General features: G+C 39.7%; 1 protein-coding gene across 1 annotated transcript in view; it reads left to right on the top strand.

The window, feature by feature from the left end:
• The window catches only part of SPATA16 (spermatogenesis associated 16), a 202,864-nt gene that overhangs the window by 105,875 nt on the left and 77,461 nt on the right, over positions 1-19,528 (top strand). Inside the window, exon 5 of the mRNA XM_039338463.1 lies at positions 5,412-5,496. Coding sequence (XP_039194397.1) covers positions 5,412-5,496 — 85 coding nt within the window. The remainder of the gene's footprint in view (positions 1-5,411; positions 5,497-19,528) is intronic.

The following is a 19,528-nucleotide window of genomic DNA, read 5'->3' as shown; positions in this document are numbered from 1 at the left end:
GCTTTCCATGTTCAATACTTTTTCATATCTGCGATTATCTACGATTACCGCCAGCTAGTATTCCTCAGAAACTGTAGAACTTTTCATTCTACCAATAAAGGAGAATATTTGGAGTTCAGGGTTGAAATAGGGTTGTTGATGATGTTGTTACCTAGTTTGGGTAATGAAATGTCTGCAAGAAAACAACCAAGCTTAGACAGCACCAAAGACCCCTCAAGTTTTCATTCTCCTCATGAGAAACTGAGAAAGCCACTTGGCCTTCGTTTTTTGCACCCTAATAAATTTTATATCCACTGTCCCTGCTGTAATGCCCTTTCCACTCTTAATTATGACCACACAATTGGCACCTCTGGACTACAGAGACGTAATTCCCTTGACAAACAAGAACCTAGCACCATCTCAGGCAAGTAATTCAGAAACCACTTAAATTATAATTATTCACTTTATTCCACTAAATTGTTACAAAGTGACACCAGCTTGACCAGGTCAAAGAAATCACCTTGCAAATGTATGTGGTGTTTTAGGGTGTCTTCTTCAAAACTATCTGAAACTTGTGAGATCATAAAGCTCTCATAAGATTTCATCCAACCTATCCCAAACTCTAACACAATCTGACATAGTTTGTCAAAACCTTGTGAGAGCTTACATTAGATTTTTGGCATCCTTCCACATGACTTCTGGCAACAGTCAATTGGTTGGGGGGCAGAGTATACATTTGGTAAGTAAATAAATGCAGTTAATAACATTTTCCTACATGTGGTTCTCACAAGAGAGGTGGGTTAAGATGTTTAGTCTGGAAACATTATAACTGTAATTTCATTGTGTAAAACTGTTAGCACCATTTCGAAGGGAGGAAGGGTGGTATTGGGTTCCAGGAGAACTGACTTCTTGCTGAAGACTAGAATCTGTAATCCAGTCTCTCCAAGACAGAGCTTGGAGGGCAATAATAGAATGGAGCCACTTTTGTTAAAAAGTCTATCCATAAAAATGACAGCCCACTTGTAGCAGCATATTCTGAGGCTGGTCCATTTGTTTTACAATATAAATTTTCACCCTGTAATATAGGAGCAGGATGGCTTTATTGCAAGACACAGAGAGAGAAAAATGTTACATTTGCAAATCAATGCAATGGATGAGAAGATGCAGCCTACGCTGCCAATAGCAAATATGGAGAAAGCAAGCCACTAGCTTATTCTGCCCCAACTAATTTCACTTGGCAAACAGCGGAGTGACTTGGCAAAGGCAACAGAATAGCATTCATTCCACAATGAGTGAAGAGAGAGATGACATTTGAGACTACAGATCTGTGGAATTTAATATCTTAAAGCTATGGTTGCTTTGGAAGTGTCAGATTGTGTAATGAATTAATAACAATTTATATAACTCACAGCTTTTTCCAAATAATGCCAGCTGGAAGTGTTTGTGCTGTTAAAATACATCTTGAAACTTCCTTTCTTCTTTGCATGTTCTAATTGGGGCATCTATGGAGTGCAGAAAAGGTATGTGAGTCACACCTAAGTTGTTTCATTGCTTCGTGCTCAGCCACAAGCCACCTAGGTTAGAATGTACTATCTGACACAAAGAATTGAAGAACTTCTAGATCAGGGGTCCCCAACCCCCGGTCTGTGGACCGGCACCAGTCTGTGGCATGCCAGTAACTGGTCTGCACAAACAAGCAAAGCCCCATCCGTGGGACGCAGGCAGCACACGAAACCACACACGCTCCATGGAACCAGTTCCTGGTGCCCAAAAGGTTGGGGGCCACTGTTCTAGATCATCCAAACTAGAACTTAATTACACTAATGTAATACCCCAAAATTTGAACCAGACAGATTCTTATGATGTAATATTTATCATCTTTCAATGCCAAATGTCAAAATCTATGATTTCAGGTCTACTATACTTAGTACTCTCTACTAGTCTTGGTTAGTATTCTCAGTGGATTTTAAAGAGAATGCTCTTATCTATTACTGTGCATGTGTATTTCAGGCATCAACAAAACTTGCCATGTGATTCCTTAGACATAGACATAGAATTATAGGGCTGGAAGTGACCTTGGAGTTCTTCTAGTCTCACCTCCTGCTCGAGACAAGAGATTTTATACCATCCTGAACAAATGAATTTTTGAAAACCTCCAGTGATGATGATGATGATGATGATGATAATAATAATAATAATAATAATAATAATAATAATAATAGTAGTAGTAGTAGTAGTAATAATAATAATAATAAAGTTGGAAGGGACCTTTGAGGTCATCTAGTCCAACCCCCTGCTTAGGCAGGAAACCCTATACCATTTCGGACAAATGGCTGTCCAGTTTCTTCTTAAAAACTTCCAGTGTTGACGCATTCACCATTTCTGGAGGCAGGTTGTTCCACTGGTTAATTGTTCTCACTATTAGGAAGTTTCTCCTTAGTTCTAGGTTGTTTCTCTCTTTGGTTAGCTTCCACCGGTTGCTTCTTGTCCTGCCTTCAGGCGCTTTGGAAAATAGCTTGACTCCCTCTTCTTTGTGGCAGCCCCTGAGCTATTGGAACACTGCTATCATGTCCCCCCTCATCCTTCTCTTTGTTAAACACCCACAACTCCAGGAGGCAAGCTGTTCCATTGATTAATTGTTCTGATGGATCAGCGTTCTCCATGCCCCTTTATAGTGTCCAGCCACTGATTGCTCCCAGCATGATTGCTTTTTGAATGAGCCAGCTCGCAAGACTTGACCAAAGTTTGACAACTTCTGTTTGGAGAGTTTGGCTTCAAGTGTTATTTTGGTGATATTCAATCTAGGACTTCTTTGTTTGTTATTTATGTTATGAACCATGGTGGCCCAGTGGTTAGAATGCAATACTGCAGGCTAACTGCCAACTGCCAGCAGTTTGATCCTGACCGGCTCAAGGTTGACTTAGCCTTATGACTTAGCAATATGCTGACTCTGTAAATCACTTAGAGAGGGCTGTAAAGCACTGTGAAGCAGTATATAAGCCTAAGTGCTATTGCTAAGTGCTATTTTTGCAGTCCATGGGATGTGTAATAGTCGCCTCCAGCACCACAGTTCAAAGGCGTCTACCCTTTTCCTATTTGCCTTTTTCAGAGTCCACATTTCACAGCCATAAGTAGTAACTGGAAAAATTATTACACAGCTACCTTTCTCAAAATCCAGAAGTTGAAAAAAATCACTTCAACTCCCAAAATTTTTATTTGGAGATGTTGACTGGGAGATGAAGCACCTCTGGTGGGAATGACTATCCAGAGTATCACTGTAGCATTCCTCTTCCATAACACCCAAATGACTTTGAACTGTTTGTGATTTAAATCCTCCATTTCCTTTATTTTCAATTGGCCATATCTCATTAAGAACATAATGCAGCTTGTGAAAAAGTGTCCTGGAGTAGCATTACTACTGTCTTGGGATTAGGGTTTTTTAACTAGAGAGAGACTTCCAGAGTCAATTTACAGTAATGTCAAGGAGCAATAAATACATTGGTGAGGGAACAGGATGGGCACGAGAGAAATAGGGAACTACATGCTGATAGGAAAACATCAACAAATAAACTTTTTGTGCTTGTAATTAGACACACAAGATTATTATATGTTTAATTGACTAAAGTGACAATTTGGAATTACATCTAGTTGCATTTAATTGGATTTGGAACCTCCAGAGAGAAAGAAACTGAGAGGAGTATTGGAGGAGTTACCATAAAAAGCAAAGTGATTTTCTGAAGTCTGTTAAAGCTTGCAGTAATATCCACTGCACAATAGTTTTTAATATCCTCCCAGCCTAATAAGAGGAGCTGGCAGTTGTTGCAACACTTGGGATACTAAAGCATATTTAATTAGTTGCAGCATTTGCAATCTCTCTCCCTTCCTCCCATCGGTCCATTCCATAATTTCTACTGTAACATAATCAAAGGTGAACTACACTTGACTTTGCCACAAGGTTGAGATATTCTCTGACACAATCTTCACACTGTGAATCTATGTGTGCATAAATTCTGCCTGTATACAATGTGATGGGTCCTTCCCTAAATACTTTAAAGTGAAGCAAATTAAACATTTGGGGGATAGACAAAATACTTGCATATTCACAATGCACATAGAAACACATATCAAGTGCCAGGAGAATAATGGCTAATATTTTGCTATCTCATAAGACTGTGTTTCCATGGAGGTTATTGATTTTGATAAGCACAACTATGAAGACACACTATTATGAACAGATCCTTTTTTATAGAGATGGACAAAGGAGGTGAGTGGGAGGGAGGAGCACCTAGGTTGTCAAAAATGAATAGAAGAATGTTCTCAAGTGGACCAGGACAGGATCTTCTGAAGAAGAAGGAATTATATTGGGAAAAGGGCTTTTTTTTATTGTGACCCCATTGAACACTTGTGGAAAACTTCATAACTTGGAGTGCAATGAGGAAACCTAAGGGACTCATGGTTAATAGTTCCCAATCCTATTTTAGTCTGGGTTTAGCTGCCATCATCTAAAGTTTTTTTTTTTAGATAGAGTGATCTGGGATAGGCCCCAAAACTATTCTTCCATTAATACAACAATAAATAAAATAAAGATGTCAAAGTGCAAAACTTAACCTTGGATCCCAGAATCAAACCAGAGATGATGAACCATCAACCTTCTCTTAAGCCAGATGTCCCTGAACTAAGATCCCAAACATAAGGTCTCACAGCCAGATTTTGCTAAATGTCAAAGAAAGGAAACTTCCTGTTTTTCAGTTACCATATTCACATGATATACTTAATTGGGTCCTGATAGAATCATGAGTTATAGAAATGGGTTTTCTTTAAGAATTCTTTCTTTCTCCCTGTCTTTCTCTCCATTGTATATTTTGTCCCTGCCTTGGGGTGATGAAAAAGGGAAAGAAAAGATGATGCTGTCTCTGGTTGTGCTAACACTACTTGGAACATCATGGAAAATTCAATGGTTCAATTAAAGAACAGCAGAAAATGACAACCTCCCAATCATCTTCACAACTATTAGGAAGCCATCAAAGAAACCTGTTCCATATTCCATATTTGAGCAGTCATCTGTGATTATCAGCCACCAGCGCACAGAGATTTGTCCCAGGATAGCTTCTAACTAAATTAGCCATGTTGTCCAAACACAGTTCTCTAGTTTAGGGGGAGAAAAAGACAAAAGCTGCCCATCAATGGTGGATACTCTTTCAGTTTTGTCTTATTGCTACACTTTCTCCATTGACAAAGAGACAGGGCAAGAGAGCCAATTCAATGGATTAGATTTTGCACAGCAGATCTCCTAAGTTCTGCTCTGATAGTTCCATAGTTTATATACTTTATGTCTTACGCCTTTCTGTCACAAACATTACATTTGTGTATTCTTGTTTTTCTTCTTGCTACCCTTTAATATGTTCCATTTTCTAATTCTGTTGTGTCACTAGAAGCACCATGATTGCTGACTACACGTATTGGCTGTCTGGAGGAAGAGACCAGCATACCAGCAAGCTCATCAAACTGTATTGGCAGGTAAAAATGAATGGCCTAACTAAGAGAGAAGTGCCCCCATTGCTCTTCAAATCCAGATGAAGGATTGGTGTTTAAAAGACTGCCAGCTAAGGTAGCTCTGGGACTTATCAATCAGAAAGCCATTATATATGGCAGCAACATATTTATAATGAAGGAGATTTTTTTCCCTAAGACTAATTTTAAGGGGGGGGGGAGTCAAGGTTGTTAGCCTTGACACATAATTCAGTTTTACTGAGTATAAAAAAATTTCAACATTGATAGAAACACACACACACACACACACACACACACATGCACAGACATAGGTAAAATTCAGTTATAGTAGCTTCAGTTCAATTTTTCTGAAGTTCCCTCTTATACTTTTGCTAGCCAAAAATCTATTCATATAGCAAGTCAAGCTTTCTGCTTTATCAAGAAAATGGTTTTGAGAAAGTTGAATTGTAAAGCAACAGTCTATTTTGCTTTACAATTTTGCTATCCTTTCCAACCCATTATATGGAACCAGTTATCTAGCAGATTTCACACATCTCTGAACGAAGTGACATCATTTGTTGTAATTTCAATATATCCAAAGGTAGATTCCAACATGTATTTTGTACCAAAATAACAGCCATTGTTATTCAGTCATTCAGTTGCTTCCAACATCTCTTAACTCAATGCATATCATTTACCAGAATTGTCAGTGAGTAACTCAAAAATATTTGAGTTTTCATAGACTCATGCTCACCTAATCCATCTCATGTCATGTGCGAGAAACCACAAGGTTCCAACACAAAGAGTTAATCAGAGTGGTATGTTTATGGACAGGATTCTTGGCAGACTAAATTACTCAGTACTGAACTGCTAGATTTAACAGAATAACAGAGTTGGAAGGAACCTTGGAGGTCTTCTAATACAACACACTGCTCAAGCAGCAGCCTATACCATTAACACTATGAAGTTTAGGGAGGGTATCTTTCTTCCTTCCCCATGAGCTCCAAGGCTAGCTAGCTTTTTCCATCCTCCTCTCAACTTAGCTCCAGTTTCCACCACAATCTCAGCTCGAATGGGAGGAAAGAGGAAGAATAACAAAACCCATTTAGAACGTATATCAGAACATTCAGTGCATGCAGGAAAGGGTGGAACTTTTAATATGAGCCTTTGATGCTATTTTCATGATTCTGACCAAAGCCACAATTATTGTGAGCAACCACAGCAGTATTTAACCATCTTGTATTCTGTTGGCCTTTCTTTTAATGGCCTTCAAGTTTTTCAAGTGCCAAGAGCTGTCCAATGACTCTTTCATTCACATTATTTATCTAAAATATTTATGTTCCAGGGTCCTTATTAGTGATTTCAGTCAGCAATCTGTGTTTGCTTCCTCTAGTGTTGAATGATTTGTTCTTTCTGTGGCACAGCAATTTTTTCCAGCAGCACAATCCAAAGGCATCCATTCTTCTTCACTCAGCCTCTTGATGGCCCAGTTTTCATAGCCATGTGCTACATTGAGAATGCCATGGCCTGGATAATAACTTTTTTTTTGGTCAATGTGGTATCTCTCTGCTTGTGTTATTATCATTATCCCAAGTTACAAGACATATTTTTATATCATGGCCACTTTCACCATTCCTATGAATTTTCGAGTTTAGGAAGATAAACTCAGTTACTCCTTAATCTTAAACCCTCCCAAAAAACCAGAGCTGGAAGAGACTTTGGAGGACTTCTAGCCCAACTCCTCCTGCTCAAGCAGAAAACCTTATACAGTTTAAGACAAGTGATTGTTCAATCTCTTCTTAAAAACTTCAATTGATGGAGAACCCCCAATGTCTGAAGCCAAGTCTTCTTAGCATTGCCTATTGACATAATGTCGGTTTGTTATTGTGATGGTTTTAATGTTAAACAGCAGACTAGTTTGCCTTTACTTATTTTATCCTGAACAAGATATTTGTGGCTCCCAGTTATCAAACTGATATTGCAATGGTATATAGGAATGATCTTCGGGGGAAGAGATGCGGTCTAGAAAATAATTAGATAATAGAGGGCATAGCCTGCAGTTGCATAAGGGGCTGGTGTCCTGTGGCAATTTTTTCAGCTGCTATAGGGGTTCTTTTGTTGTTTGGTTAGGTTTCCTATGAGGGATAATCTGGCTGATCTCCTAATTCAGTGGTTCTCAACCTGTGGGTCGGGACCCCATTTGGGGTCGAACGACCATTTCACGGGGGTCGCCAAACAACGCAGTCCACCATTTTTCCCCCCTTTTCCTTAGCTGTGCTACTCCCTTTTATTCTATTGGCTTTTGAAAGCCAATAGAATAGACTCTCTTGAATAGAGTCTAATTCTATTGGCTTTCAAAAGCCAATAGGAATTGTCCAGGCTGTCTCTGCCCTGCTGAGCCCGCCAAAAGTCCCATTCTGCAAACGGTGCTGCACCAGTTGAGTAGTCCTCGACTTACGACCGGTTGAGTAGTCCTCGACTTACGACCGGTTGGGGGTCGCGGCATTAGAAAGGTTGAGAACCACTGTCCTAATTTGTCTGTTTTGTATGCCATCTCATAATTGTGACTCTGGGTAACAAACACACGATTAAGACAGCAAAAAACAAAGCAGCAATATAATAATAATGGTGCCCATGGACAACATGTCTAAATCCATACACCCACCATATTTGTCAAGAAAAAAAAGCATATTGACAAACTCATCTAGCCTGTAAGTCCCATATCTGAAGAAACATTTACTTCCATGTTTCTCAACCTCGATAACTTTAAGATCTATGGACTTCAGTTCCCAGAATTCCTCAGCCAACATGCTGGCCATGGAATTCTGGGAGTTGAAATCCATACATCTTAAAGTTGCCAAGGTTGAGGAACACTGGTCTAGGTCTTCAAGCATTTTTTTGGATTCACACAGTATGGAAAACAATAAAAATCAAAACGGAGGTCAGCATTAACCAAAGTTAACATTGTATACAATTGAATGCATTATATTTTTGGTTAAATATGCTATGCCAGCAGTTATAAAATTGATATCACTGTGATTTCATGAGGCTACCTTTCACTGAGATACTCTGTTAGTCTAGCTACCATTTCAAAGCTATGAAAACAGCAAACTATTTTCTGTTTCAGAAGATTTTTTTTGCTAGGCGAAGGAGATTTTATTTATAGTATCAAATGCAAAGAAATTTCATTGTTAATTGTTAAAGAGTTGTCTGAATAGGGGAGGGGCAGAGAAAGAAAGAGCCAGTAGTGAGTCATAGCTATAATTTATACCATTAGAGGGAAGAAGAGAGAAGCTTATAAATGAAATTCAGAAAACTGACAAAAGAGCGAGTGGAGTAGAAGATAGTTCATTATACTCTATTCCTTATGCTCTGTCTGAACATTTGTCAGAAGGAAGAAGCAAGGTTCTTAATATGGTTGGTGTCAGGATGAATCCAAAAGATAGCAGGAAGCGCAAAAAATGCTTGTGCAGCAGCGAGGCAGTAAAAAAATAGGTTGTGCAAAACTTTGAGGCCCAATGAAATGCCTGCTGAGTAACCCTATTGAAGCCAATTTGTGTGTCATAGCAAAGACCAATGCAGTGACTTTTCTGATGCTTCTGGGATTCTTATCAACAATGATGCAAGTTCACTTCTGTGTATAGAAAATGCTAAGGAACTTAAGCAGCATGATGGAACTCCTCTACTTTGACATTGACATGAGTGCTATGCCATTGAATGTTATCATCTCATTAAACTTGGAGCCTATCTGAGTTTCTCTGGGGTGTGATGGCTCATACTGATGTAGGCTTCTTTCACTTTTTCAATAGGACCAGCCACAAGACTTTGCTTTTCTTGCGCTAATGGTATATTCTATGAAGGTGCTGTCCACAAAACTGGGAATTCAAAGTTAGAAGCTCCATATATTACTCATAGTTGACCAGTCCAGACTACAATCCTGGATCCAGTCTTGCACTCCTAGGGCAAGTTTAAGTCTCTCAGCAGTGAGCGAATGGGTGCCAGGTTATTACAGTTGTGTTCCAAATATTTACTATTTTTAAAAAATTAAGAGATAGGAATAGCAATAGCACTTAGACTTATATACCATTTCATAGTACTTTATAGCCCTCTCTAAGCAGTTTACAGAATCAGCATCTTGCCCTCAACAATCTGGGTCCTCATTTTACTGACCTCGGAAGGATGGAAAGCTGAGTCAACCTTGAACCGATCAGGATTGAACTGCTGGCAGTCAGTAGAATTAGCTTACAGTACTGCATTCTAACCACTGTACCACCATAGCTCTTCACCACAACTGAATAGCACAAAGACCATGTTCTTTATACCACCCTCCATTCCTAAAGCTTCTTTATCTTTGTGGCACTATAGTCCATTGTGCCTATCTTCTTCTGGTTATTGCCATGAAGACACAACTTTGTTATAATAGAGTCCTGCTTAGAAGACACTAAGATTTGCCAATGTGCTTTGCCCAAACCAGTTGTCTGTCCTTCCAGGTAAACCAGACAGGAAACACAAATAGATGAGTTAATTCTAGTCTATTGCCAGGATACATTAACAGAATATTTCATGTCTGAAGGTGCAAACCTCCCATTGCATCTATTCACCTTGTCCTTCAAGGCCATTAATATATACCATTACACTGGCACTCCACCGAGGCTAATCATGAGCTGATTCTGCCCAGCACAGGTCAAACGTATCTATAGCAACCTTCTTGGCACATCATAGAAAAATAGTGATTGGAGCTAGCAAAACTACCCTGCTCTTCCAGGATACATTAACTGGCATTCTTAAAGTAGTATGCCAAGCCTAACATTCAGAAAAACAAGTAGAAGGGGAGAAGGAACTTATTTTCTCTAGTTTTTTGGAACTGCTATTTTTTTTCAGTTGGAACAAAAAGCTTAAGACTGTGTTGTGATGAAACTGTTGAGGATATCCAGCTGAAAGCTGTCAGGAGAATGGTCTCTAAAGATTTGTTTATGTATTTATTTATGCATTTTAAATTAAATTATTTACTTCAGTTTATATGGCCACCCACTTGCAAGCAATTCTGGGCAGCTAATAACAATCAGAAAAATGCAGGAAAAAAAATGAAAAGAATATAAAAGAAGATTTGTAAAATCTACTATCCCTACTGTTTTCATGCTAGTCTGCCAAAAACAAAGAAACAAGCAAACAAAAAACAAACAAACAAACACCAAAGCAGTTGTAAGGGTTTTGATGGTTTCCCATTATATCTTACAGCCACTTTCTTTTCAAACTGAATCTCTGTTGAAGTCAAATTGAATCAGTTTGCCCTCAAATTTAGAAATGTAAATTCAATCTGAATTTAGCTCTCAAAGATCAAGGCCTGTTTATACCCATCAAGTTAAGGATTGTTGGATAAGAGAGAAAGTAAAATCTGCACTCAAAGTTGGAAACTCCATGATAGGGTAAGTACAGGTAGTTCTCAATTGTTGTTGTTAGTTGCGAAGTCGTGCCCGACCCATCACGACCTCATGGACAACATTCCTCCAGGCTTTCCTGTCCTTTACCATCTTCTGGAGTCCATTTAAGCTCACACCTGCTTCAGTGACTCCATCCAGCCACCTCATTCTCTGTCATCTCCTTCTTCTATTGCCCTCAATCTTTCCCAGCATTAGGCTCTTCTCCAGTGAGTCCTTCCTTCTCATTAGGTAGCCAAAGTATTTGAGTTTCAACTTCAGGATCTGGCCTTCTAAAGAGTAGTCAGGGTTGATCTCCTCTAGGACTGACCGGTTTGATCACATTGCAGTCCAGGGGACTCTCAGGAGTCTTCTCCAGCACCATAGTTCAAAGGCCTCAATTCTTTGGCGCTCAGCCTTTCTTATGGTCCAACTTTCGCAGCCTTACATTGCAACTGGGGAAACCATGGCCTTGACTATATGTATTTTGTTGGCAGGGTGATGTCTCAGATTTACCATCTAGTTCTCAATATACGACCACAAATGAGCCCAACATTTTTGTTGTTAAGTGAAATGTTTGTTAAGTGAGCTTTGCCCCATTTTATGACTTTTCATGCCAGAGTTGATAAGTGAATCACTGCAGTTGTTAAGTCAGTAACATGGCTGTTGAGTGAATCTGACTTCCCCAGTGACCTTGCTTGTCAGAAGATCGTCAAAGGTGATCACACGATCCCGAGACTCTGCAACCATCATAAATATGAGTCAGTTGCCAAGCATCTGAATTTTGATCATGTGACCATGGAGATGCTGCCACAGTCGTTAAGTGTGAAAAATGGTCATAAGACACTTTTTTCAGTGCTATTGTAATTTCAAACAGTCACTAAATAAATCGTCGTAAGTCGAGGACTACCTATACAATTCAACAAGTTTTAACTATTTCATAGGAACCTAGTGATATCTGTCTGAATTTAAAGGTTCAAACCCAGTTATATAACATTAGAAAGACACAACTAGGGAAAAAGCTAGTTGTGGCAATTAATAAGATTTCTAGCTGCCCAAAAGACAATAAGATAATATCTCTAGCATCTTGATGGTTCTGCAATTGTCAGTGCTAGATAAACATGACATAAATTGAAACTCAGACCATTGAGAAATAGTTGATAAGTGTTGCCTTGAATGAGATATGGAAGTTGTAAGGAGAGGTTGTAAAGAAAAAGGGACAAATTTTCCCAGATGAAACTAGAAAGGCTGCTGAAGTCCATAAAAACACTGTCCTGTGTTCTTGGCGTCTTTAAGATATGTAGACCTTAAACTTCCCAAATTCCCCAGCCAGTATGGGTTGAAGGTCACACAACTTAAAGCTGCAAAGGTTGAAAAACACTTTGTTAGGTAACATTTCCAGGCCAAATACCATCTTCTAAGCCAAGGTAAATTTGGGAAAAGATAGAACTGGTATTCTATTTTAAGATTAAAAACATATTTGCTTTAATACTAATCAAAGCTGGGCTTGTTCAAAGGTACTGTGGCCAGCTTCAATTTTTGTGTGATACTCATGTAGAAGTATATGAAGACCAAGTTCTATTTGCATTATTACATTTGGAGACCTGCCATTTCATTCAAAGTAAACAGTATTTCAGGGTCTGAAAGCATTTATTAATATGCTATCTCAATGTTAAGGTAATGCCAAAAATAAGATGTTGTATCTTTGTGTGCTTATGATTCTGTGTAACCAAAGCAACAGCACTGATTATAGACTCTTTTAGCTAGCGAACCACTTACTTCAGAATTCTTTTATTAAAAAATTGTACAGAGCTACCGAGAGAAATACTGCAGGCTTGAGAAAGGACATGGAAAAGAACTTTAACACTAAGAATTCTGTCTAATTGTTACAAATTGTTGTGTGTGCGTGTTTTTAATAAAACTGAAAACAATAAGAATGTGGCCAAAATTGTTGAAAAAAAAATACTTTTTGGCTGTTGGGCTTTCTTTATAGCAGAATCAATCATGGATTACTCTGAAGAATGGATACTTAAATCTGTAACATAATTGATTTGCATTACCCTCAAATAATGACACTTAGCCTTAGTGGCTTTGCTAGTTAATCATAGCTAATTGACCACATAGCATTGTAAAGTCACTTCATTTATTGCCTGATCCTTGATCAAGTGAGATCATCTATTTGTGCGCTGCAAGTAAGGTGGTTCTAAACCAGGAAAAGCCCTGGTGCTAAACATAATAGAAAAAGGGTGACTTTGCCAGATTTTCACCAGATTTCTGTAGTATAGGTAGTCCTAGAGCTAAGGAGAAATTTCCTAACAGTGAGAACAATTAACCAGTGGAACAGCTTGCCTCCAGAACTTTGCGTAGATTCTCTTTGTGCCCAGCAGATTTTATTTTCGCATATTCTACATATTCTATAAAAAGATCCAACTGTAACAGGTCTTTTCTCAAATCAATAAATACAGACTGCTTTGTCTCTCATACCCCAGATTAAGTTGGTTTAGGTTGAAAGAAGAGGGCTGCTGTTTACCACTGCAATCTGGACTCCATTACAATAGGAGTGACATGATAGCAGCGGTCCAATATCTCAGGGGCTGCCACAAAGAAGAGGGAGTCAAGCTATTCTCCAAAGCACCTGAAGGCAGGACAGGAAGCAACTGATGGAAACTAACCAAAGAGAGAAGCAACCTAGAACTAAGGAGAAATTTCCTGACAGTGAGAGCAATTAACAACAACAATGACCTGCCTCCAGAGGTTGTAAATGCTCCAACACTGGACGTTTTTAAGAAGAGACCAGACAACCATTTGCCTGAAATGGTATACGGTTTCCTAACTGAGCAGGGGGTTGGATTAGAAGACCTCCAAGGTCCCTTATAATTCTGTTATTCTGTTGATTCCTTCCATCTGCATGTGAATAAATATTCATACTTCTTTCCACACCATGCATTCTTCTTACTGTTTTTTTTTCCTTCCTTCAAACCAAAATACCTTACTGGGGTCAGTTTAAGACATGTTGCTTTTTTGAGAAAAAAGACAAGATGGTGCCACCTCCTCAACCACCTACTCCTTTCCTGATATAGAAGCTGATGGGGTGGACAGGTATGTCTTAATTCAGCACTGACAATAGGAAAATCAGGGAGAGCAGGTAAACAGATTTCCTTCATTCTTGAATGCAAGTTTGCTCCATGTTGCACTTTTCAATTTTATCTGAACAAGAATACATTTCCCCCATCAAAATCAGCATTTCCTTCAATGTGTGTGTGTGGTGGGGGGGATGCTGCTCAATATGCAGAAAATCTGCAATTCTGCTGCATGTATAAAAGCAACCAACTGCACAGGTATCCTCGACTTATGACAATTGGAACAGGACATCCCGTTATACGTAGTCATGATTTTAAGCCAAGGCACTCATGCATTTCCACAGCAGTAGTTAAGCAAATGGTTAAGTGAATCACACAATCATTAAGGGAAGGAAAAGGTCCTTAAGAAACTCTTTTTTTTTCTGAATGGGCAGTTTTGGCAGAAAGCAGCAAAACAAAATATCACATATCACAGTCATGTGACCACAAGATGCTGCAATCTGGTCGTAAATGTGGGCCTGTAGCCAAGACTGTAAGGACTATAAGGACCATGAGTTGGCCACAGAAAGGGGGAAGTGCAATACTTGACGATGACTAGAAATGGTTTACAGGCCATAAAGTACCTATTCCATGGCTGCTGTAGCTTTGAATTGTCCTAAAACAAAAGTCATAAGTTGAAGACTATCTGTATCTGCTTGCTTGCTTCTTTCAGCAAGTTTTTCCTATATCTTTCTACTTCTAGATCAGGGGTGTGAAACTGCCGGCCCGCAGCCAGATGCGTCACGCCAAAACCGCACCCACCCGATTGCCGGGAATGAGAAAAAAAGTCACAATATGTCACAACGTGTCACATGATGTTGCAAGTTTGACACCCGTGCTCTAGATCACACGTGGACTTCATTTCCTAGAATTCCTCCTATGTTGAAGGCCATAAGTCTTAGAGTTGCCAAGCTTGGAGACCCCAGCTCTAGATCAATGCTTCTCAAGCTTGGCAGCTTTAAGCTGTGTGGATCTCAACTCTCAAAATTCTTAAAATGATGGAGTTTGAGAAATACTGCTCTAGATCTACAACCTTTGCAGAGAGGAGTAGTAGTAGTAGTAGTAGTAGTAGTAATAATAATAATAATAATAACCCCCAGTGAGGCACTACCTTGACGTGGTTGTGGGGCTTGTGTACTCTGAGGAAGATGAGAGCTATGCCAGAGGTTCAACCATACTGGACAGGTCTCATCAGAGGAGTCAGACAAAGAGTGTCTCTCCCATACAAAATATGGTGAGACGTAAATTTCAGAATGCCATACCGGCTCGGATGTCGCCCGGGTTAACAAGGTCCGCGCTAGATATTGGAGTTCCTGGATATCTGGTGAAAAATGGGTTACAGGACTCAGGACTGTTGGCTGAGCAACCAGGGCCAGCAGCTGCAGAACTACTGGAAGAAAAGGTGTTTACCCGTCGCAGATACACAGTGATGGAAAATAAAGAAATAATGATCTGTTACTACAGATCAAGTCCAACAAGAAGAGGATATCTAAAACGAATGCACCAGTTCTGGAAAGAACAACATCCAGAATCAGAAATAACAGAACAGAGACTAGCAGATCAACGCCGATTTATAACACGAAATAAAGTATTTACAGAAACAGAATTGGACGAACTGCAAAGGTTTACCCAGGGCAAAGAAATCAAAGCCTTACAAGAAGTAATTCAGAATGTAGAGGCAAACCAGGGGGAGTTGGCAGTGAAAGAATCCAGTAGAGATATACAACTGTTCTCATTTGGAAACCAGGCACCTCTTCCTCAGGAAGAACAAAACCCTCTAACTAAAGAAATAAAAGAATTGAAACAAAGAATAACTGAGCATCTAGAACAGCACAAAAACAACAGAATAAGGCTGCCTGCATTGAAGCTTGTTCCAAAGAAACAGCTAGCACAAGCATTAAAAGATGCAAATACTGCAATATCAAGTATAAGCACCAATTCACTGCAAGAAACAAACCAACTAATGTACAGCACAGCTGCAGTTATAACAGAATACCTGGGATGCAAAATCAACAAAGAAGAAAAACAAACAAACAGTGCACCAGAAAAATGGAAGGTTAGACTAGAAAATAAGATCAGCAAGTTAAGATCACATGCAAGCAAGCTAGAACAGATGAAAGAAAAGAAGCTGAAGAACAAGAAGACCAAAGAATACCTAATCAAGAAATACCACTTAGAAACAAGGAAGATCAAGGAAGCACTGGAAATAATAAAGCAACAAATAACAGCTATAGCCAGGAAAATCAGTAGATATGAAGCTCGAATTGCAAACTATAGGCAGAACCTCCAATTTCAATCCAATCAGAAACGTTTCTACCAATCCATCAATGGAGAAACTGCAAGGAATCAGTCAGTACCTGACAAGGAAGAAACAGTGCAGTTCTGGAAGCAGATATGGGATAACCCAAAAAAATACAACAAGGATGCGGCTTGGTTAAAAGAGGTGGATGCAAATAAAACAGAAGTTGAAATGAAAGAACTAGTAATAACAACAAAAATGGTAGAAAAAAGAGCAAAGAAAATCAAAAATTGGTCAGCACCAGGTGAAGATGAACTGCATGGGTTTTGGTTGAAACATCTAACTGTTATACACCCACTCATTGCCAAGCAGTTCAACAATATACTACAAGGAGGAGAAATTGAAAAGTGGTTAACAACTGGGAAAACCTACCTAATAATAAAAAATCCAGCAAAAGGGGCAACACCAGGTAACTACAGGCCAATTACCTGCTTACCAACAACTTTCAAATTACTAACTGGTGTGGTAGCTGATGCAGTACAACAGCATCTAGTTGAAAACAATCTCTTTCCACCTGAGCAGAAAGGAAACCGCCCCAATAGCAGAGGAACAAAAGATCAACTCCTAATAGACAAAATGATCTTGGAAAACTGCAAGAGAAGGAAGACCAACCTGAATGTGGCATGGATTGACTACAAAAAGGCATTTGACTCTCTGCCACATGATTGGATAATAAAGTGCCTAGAAATAACAGGAGTCAGTAGAAACATCAGAAAATTTGTGCAAAGATCGATGGCACAATGGAAGACACAGTTGCAGATCAATGGTGAGAAGCTGGGAGAGGTTAATATCAAGAGAGGAATATTTCAAGGAGATTCATTATCACCATTACTATTTGTTATTGCACTGTTTCCTCTGTCAACAATACTGAATAACTCAGGACATGGCTATCAAACATCAAAAACATCTGCCTAGACTATCCCACCTCCTTTACATGGATGATCTGAAGCTGTATGGAAAAACATCATCTGAAATAGAATCGCTGCTCAACACTGTCCGTATATATAGCCAAGATATTGTAATGGAGTTTGGCTTGGACAAATGTGCCACACTTACTATCAAACAAGGAAAAATAGTGAAAACTGAAGGAATCAAGATGCCCCACGAAAATAACATTAAGAGTCTGGATGAGGAAGAGTACTACAAATACTTGGGTATCCTTCAAGCTGACAACATCAAGCACACTGAAGTCAAGAAAAAGATTAGAGGTGAATACATCAAGAGAGTGAAGAAGATCTTAAAGTCCAAACTCAATGGAGGAAATACCATAAAGGCAATCAACACCTGGGCAATCCCAGTCATTAGGTACACAGCTGGAATAGTGGACTGGACTCAAGCAGAACTAAAAGCAATGGATAGGCAGACCAGAAAAATAATGACAATGAATCATGCCCTTCATCCACGCAGTGACATTGATAGACTTTATCTACCAAGGCAAATAGGTGGGCGTGGAATGCTACAAGTACATCAGATGGTTGAAGAAGAAAAAATGGCTTTGGAAGAATATCTGAAGAACAATGATGAAGATGCACTGAAATTAGTATATCAGGAAGGCTTACTAACTACTGGAGAGACCAAACTGGCCTACAAGAAAGACCAAATGAAGAACAGAATAGAGGCATGGGAAGACAAAGCACTACATGGCCAATACATGAAAAAAATAGCTGGGAAAGCAGATAATAATAAAACCTGGCAATGGCTAAGAGCAGGAAAATTGAAGAAAGAGACCGAGGGACTAATTCTGGCTGCACAAGACCAAGCCTTAAGGACAAATGCATACAAAGTCAAAATTGAGAAGACAGCAACAGACAGTAAGTGCCGCCTATGCAAAGAAGCTGAAGAAACAGTGGACCACTTGGTAAGCTGTTGCAAGAAGATTGCACAGACTGATTACAAGCAGCGGCATGACAAAGTAGCAACAATGGTGCATTGGAAGATCTGCAAAAAATATCATTTGCCTGTAAGCAAAAACTGGTGGGATCATAAAATAGAGAAAGTCATAGAAAATGATAAAATTAAACTGCTCTGGGACTTCAGAATTCAAACAGACAAGCACCTGCAACATAACACCCCAGACTTAACAATTGTCGATAAGAAAGACAAAAAAGTCTGGATAGTGGACGTGGCAGTGCCTGGAGATAGCAGAATAGAAGAGAAAGAACTGGAGAAGATAACAAAATACAAAGACCTACAAATAGAAATAGAAAGACTGTGGCAAAAGCAAGCAAGGGTAGTACCAATAGTCATAGGCTCCTTGGGTGCAATCCCAAAACAACTGGAGCACCACTTGAACACCATTGGCATTGACAAATTTGCTATTAGTCAATTGCAAAAGGCGGCCTTATTAGGAACTGCTTCCATCCTGCGACGATACCTGTAATACCATCAAACATCCACATCTGCCTATCCCAGGTCCTGGGTAAGGACTCGCTAGGTAGACAAAATGCCAAATCCAGTCTGAACATCTGGCTGACTGTGCGATGATCCATAATATAATAATAATAATAATAATAATAATAATAATAATAATAATAAAGTTGGAAGGAACCTTGGAGGTCATCTGGTCCAACCCCTTGCTTAGGCAAGAAACCCTATACCATTTCAGACAAATGGTTGTCTAGACCACAGGTCGGCAACCTGCAGCTCTGGAGCCCCATGTGGCTCTTTGAGCCTTCTCCTGCGGCTCCCAGCCTCTCTGTCATTTGCAGAGAGAGAGAGACAAAGAAACAGAGAGAGGCACTTGCGCTTCCCTTCTCTCTCTCTCTCTTTCTCTCTCTCTCTCTCTCTCTCTCTCTCTGTGTGTGTGTGTGTGTGTGTATGTGTGTGTATAAAAAAGAGAGTGGCCTCACCATGACCTCCCACGAGCTGACAAGCTTATTGGGCGGGGCTCTTCCCTTGGCTACATCTCTGCAGGAAGCAGGAAACAGGAAGGGCAGGAGAGAGCCCAATAAGAATCTGTGTCAGCTTGTTGGAGAACAGCTTGAAGCCAGCTTGCCAGGTGAGCAGAAGATCGCAGAGAGGGAGAGAGAGGAGGGGGGAGAAAGAGAGGGAGAGGGAGGGAGAGAGGAGGGGAGAAGAAAGAGAGAGGGGGGAGAGGAAAGAGAAAGAGAGAGAGAGAGAGGAGAGAGGGGGAGAGAGAAAGAGAGGGAGAGTAAAGAGAGATGGAGAGAGAAAGAGAGAGGGAGAGAGAGAGAGAAAGAGAGAGGGGGAGAGGAAAGAGAGAG

This window comes from Crotalus tigris, unplaced genomic scaffold, assembly GCF_016545835.1.
Source record: "Crotalus tigris isolate CLP2741 ecotype Arizona unplaced genomic scaffold, ASM1654583v1 scf7180000017549.6302385, whole genome shotgun sequence".
NCBI lineage: Eukaryota > Metazoa > Chordata > Lepidosauria > Squamata > Viperidae > Crotalus > Crotalus tigris.
The sequence above is the reverse complement of the archived record's forward strand: the minus strand, read 5'-3'. Positions and strand labels throughout refer to the sequence as shown.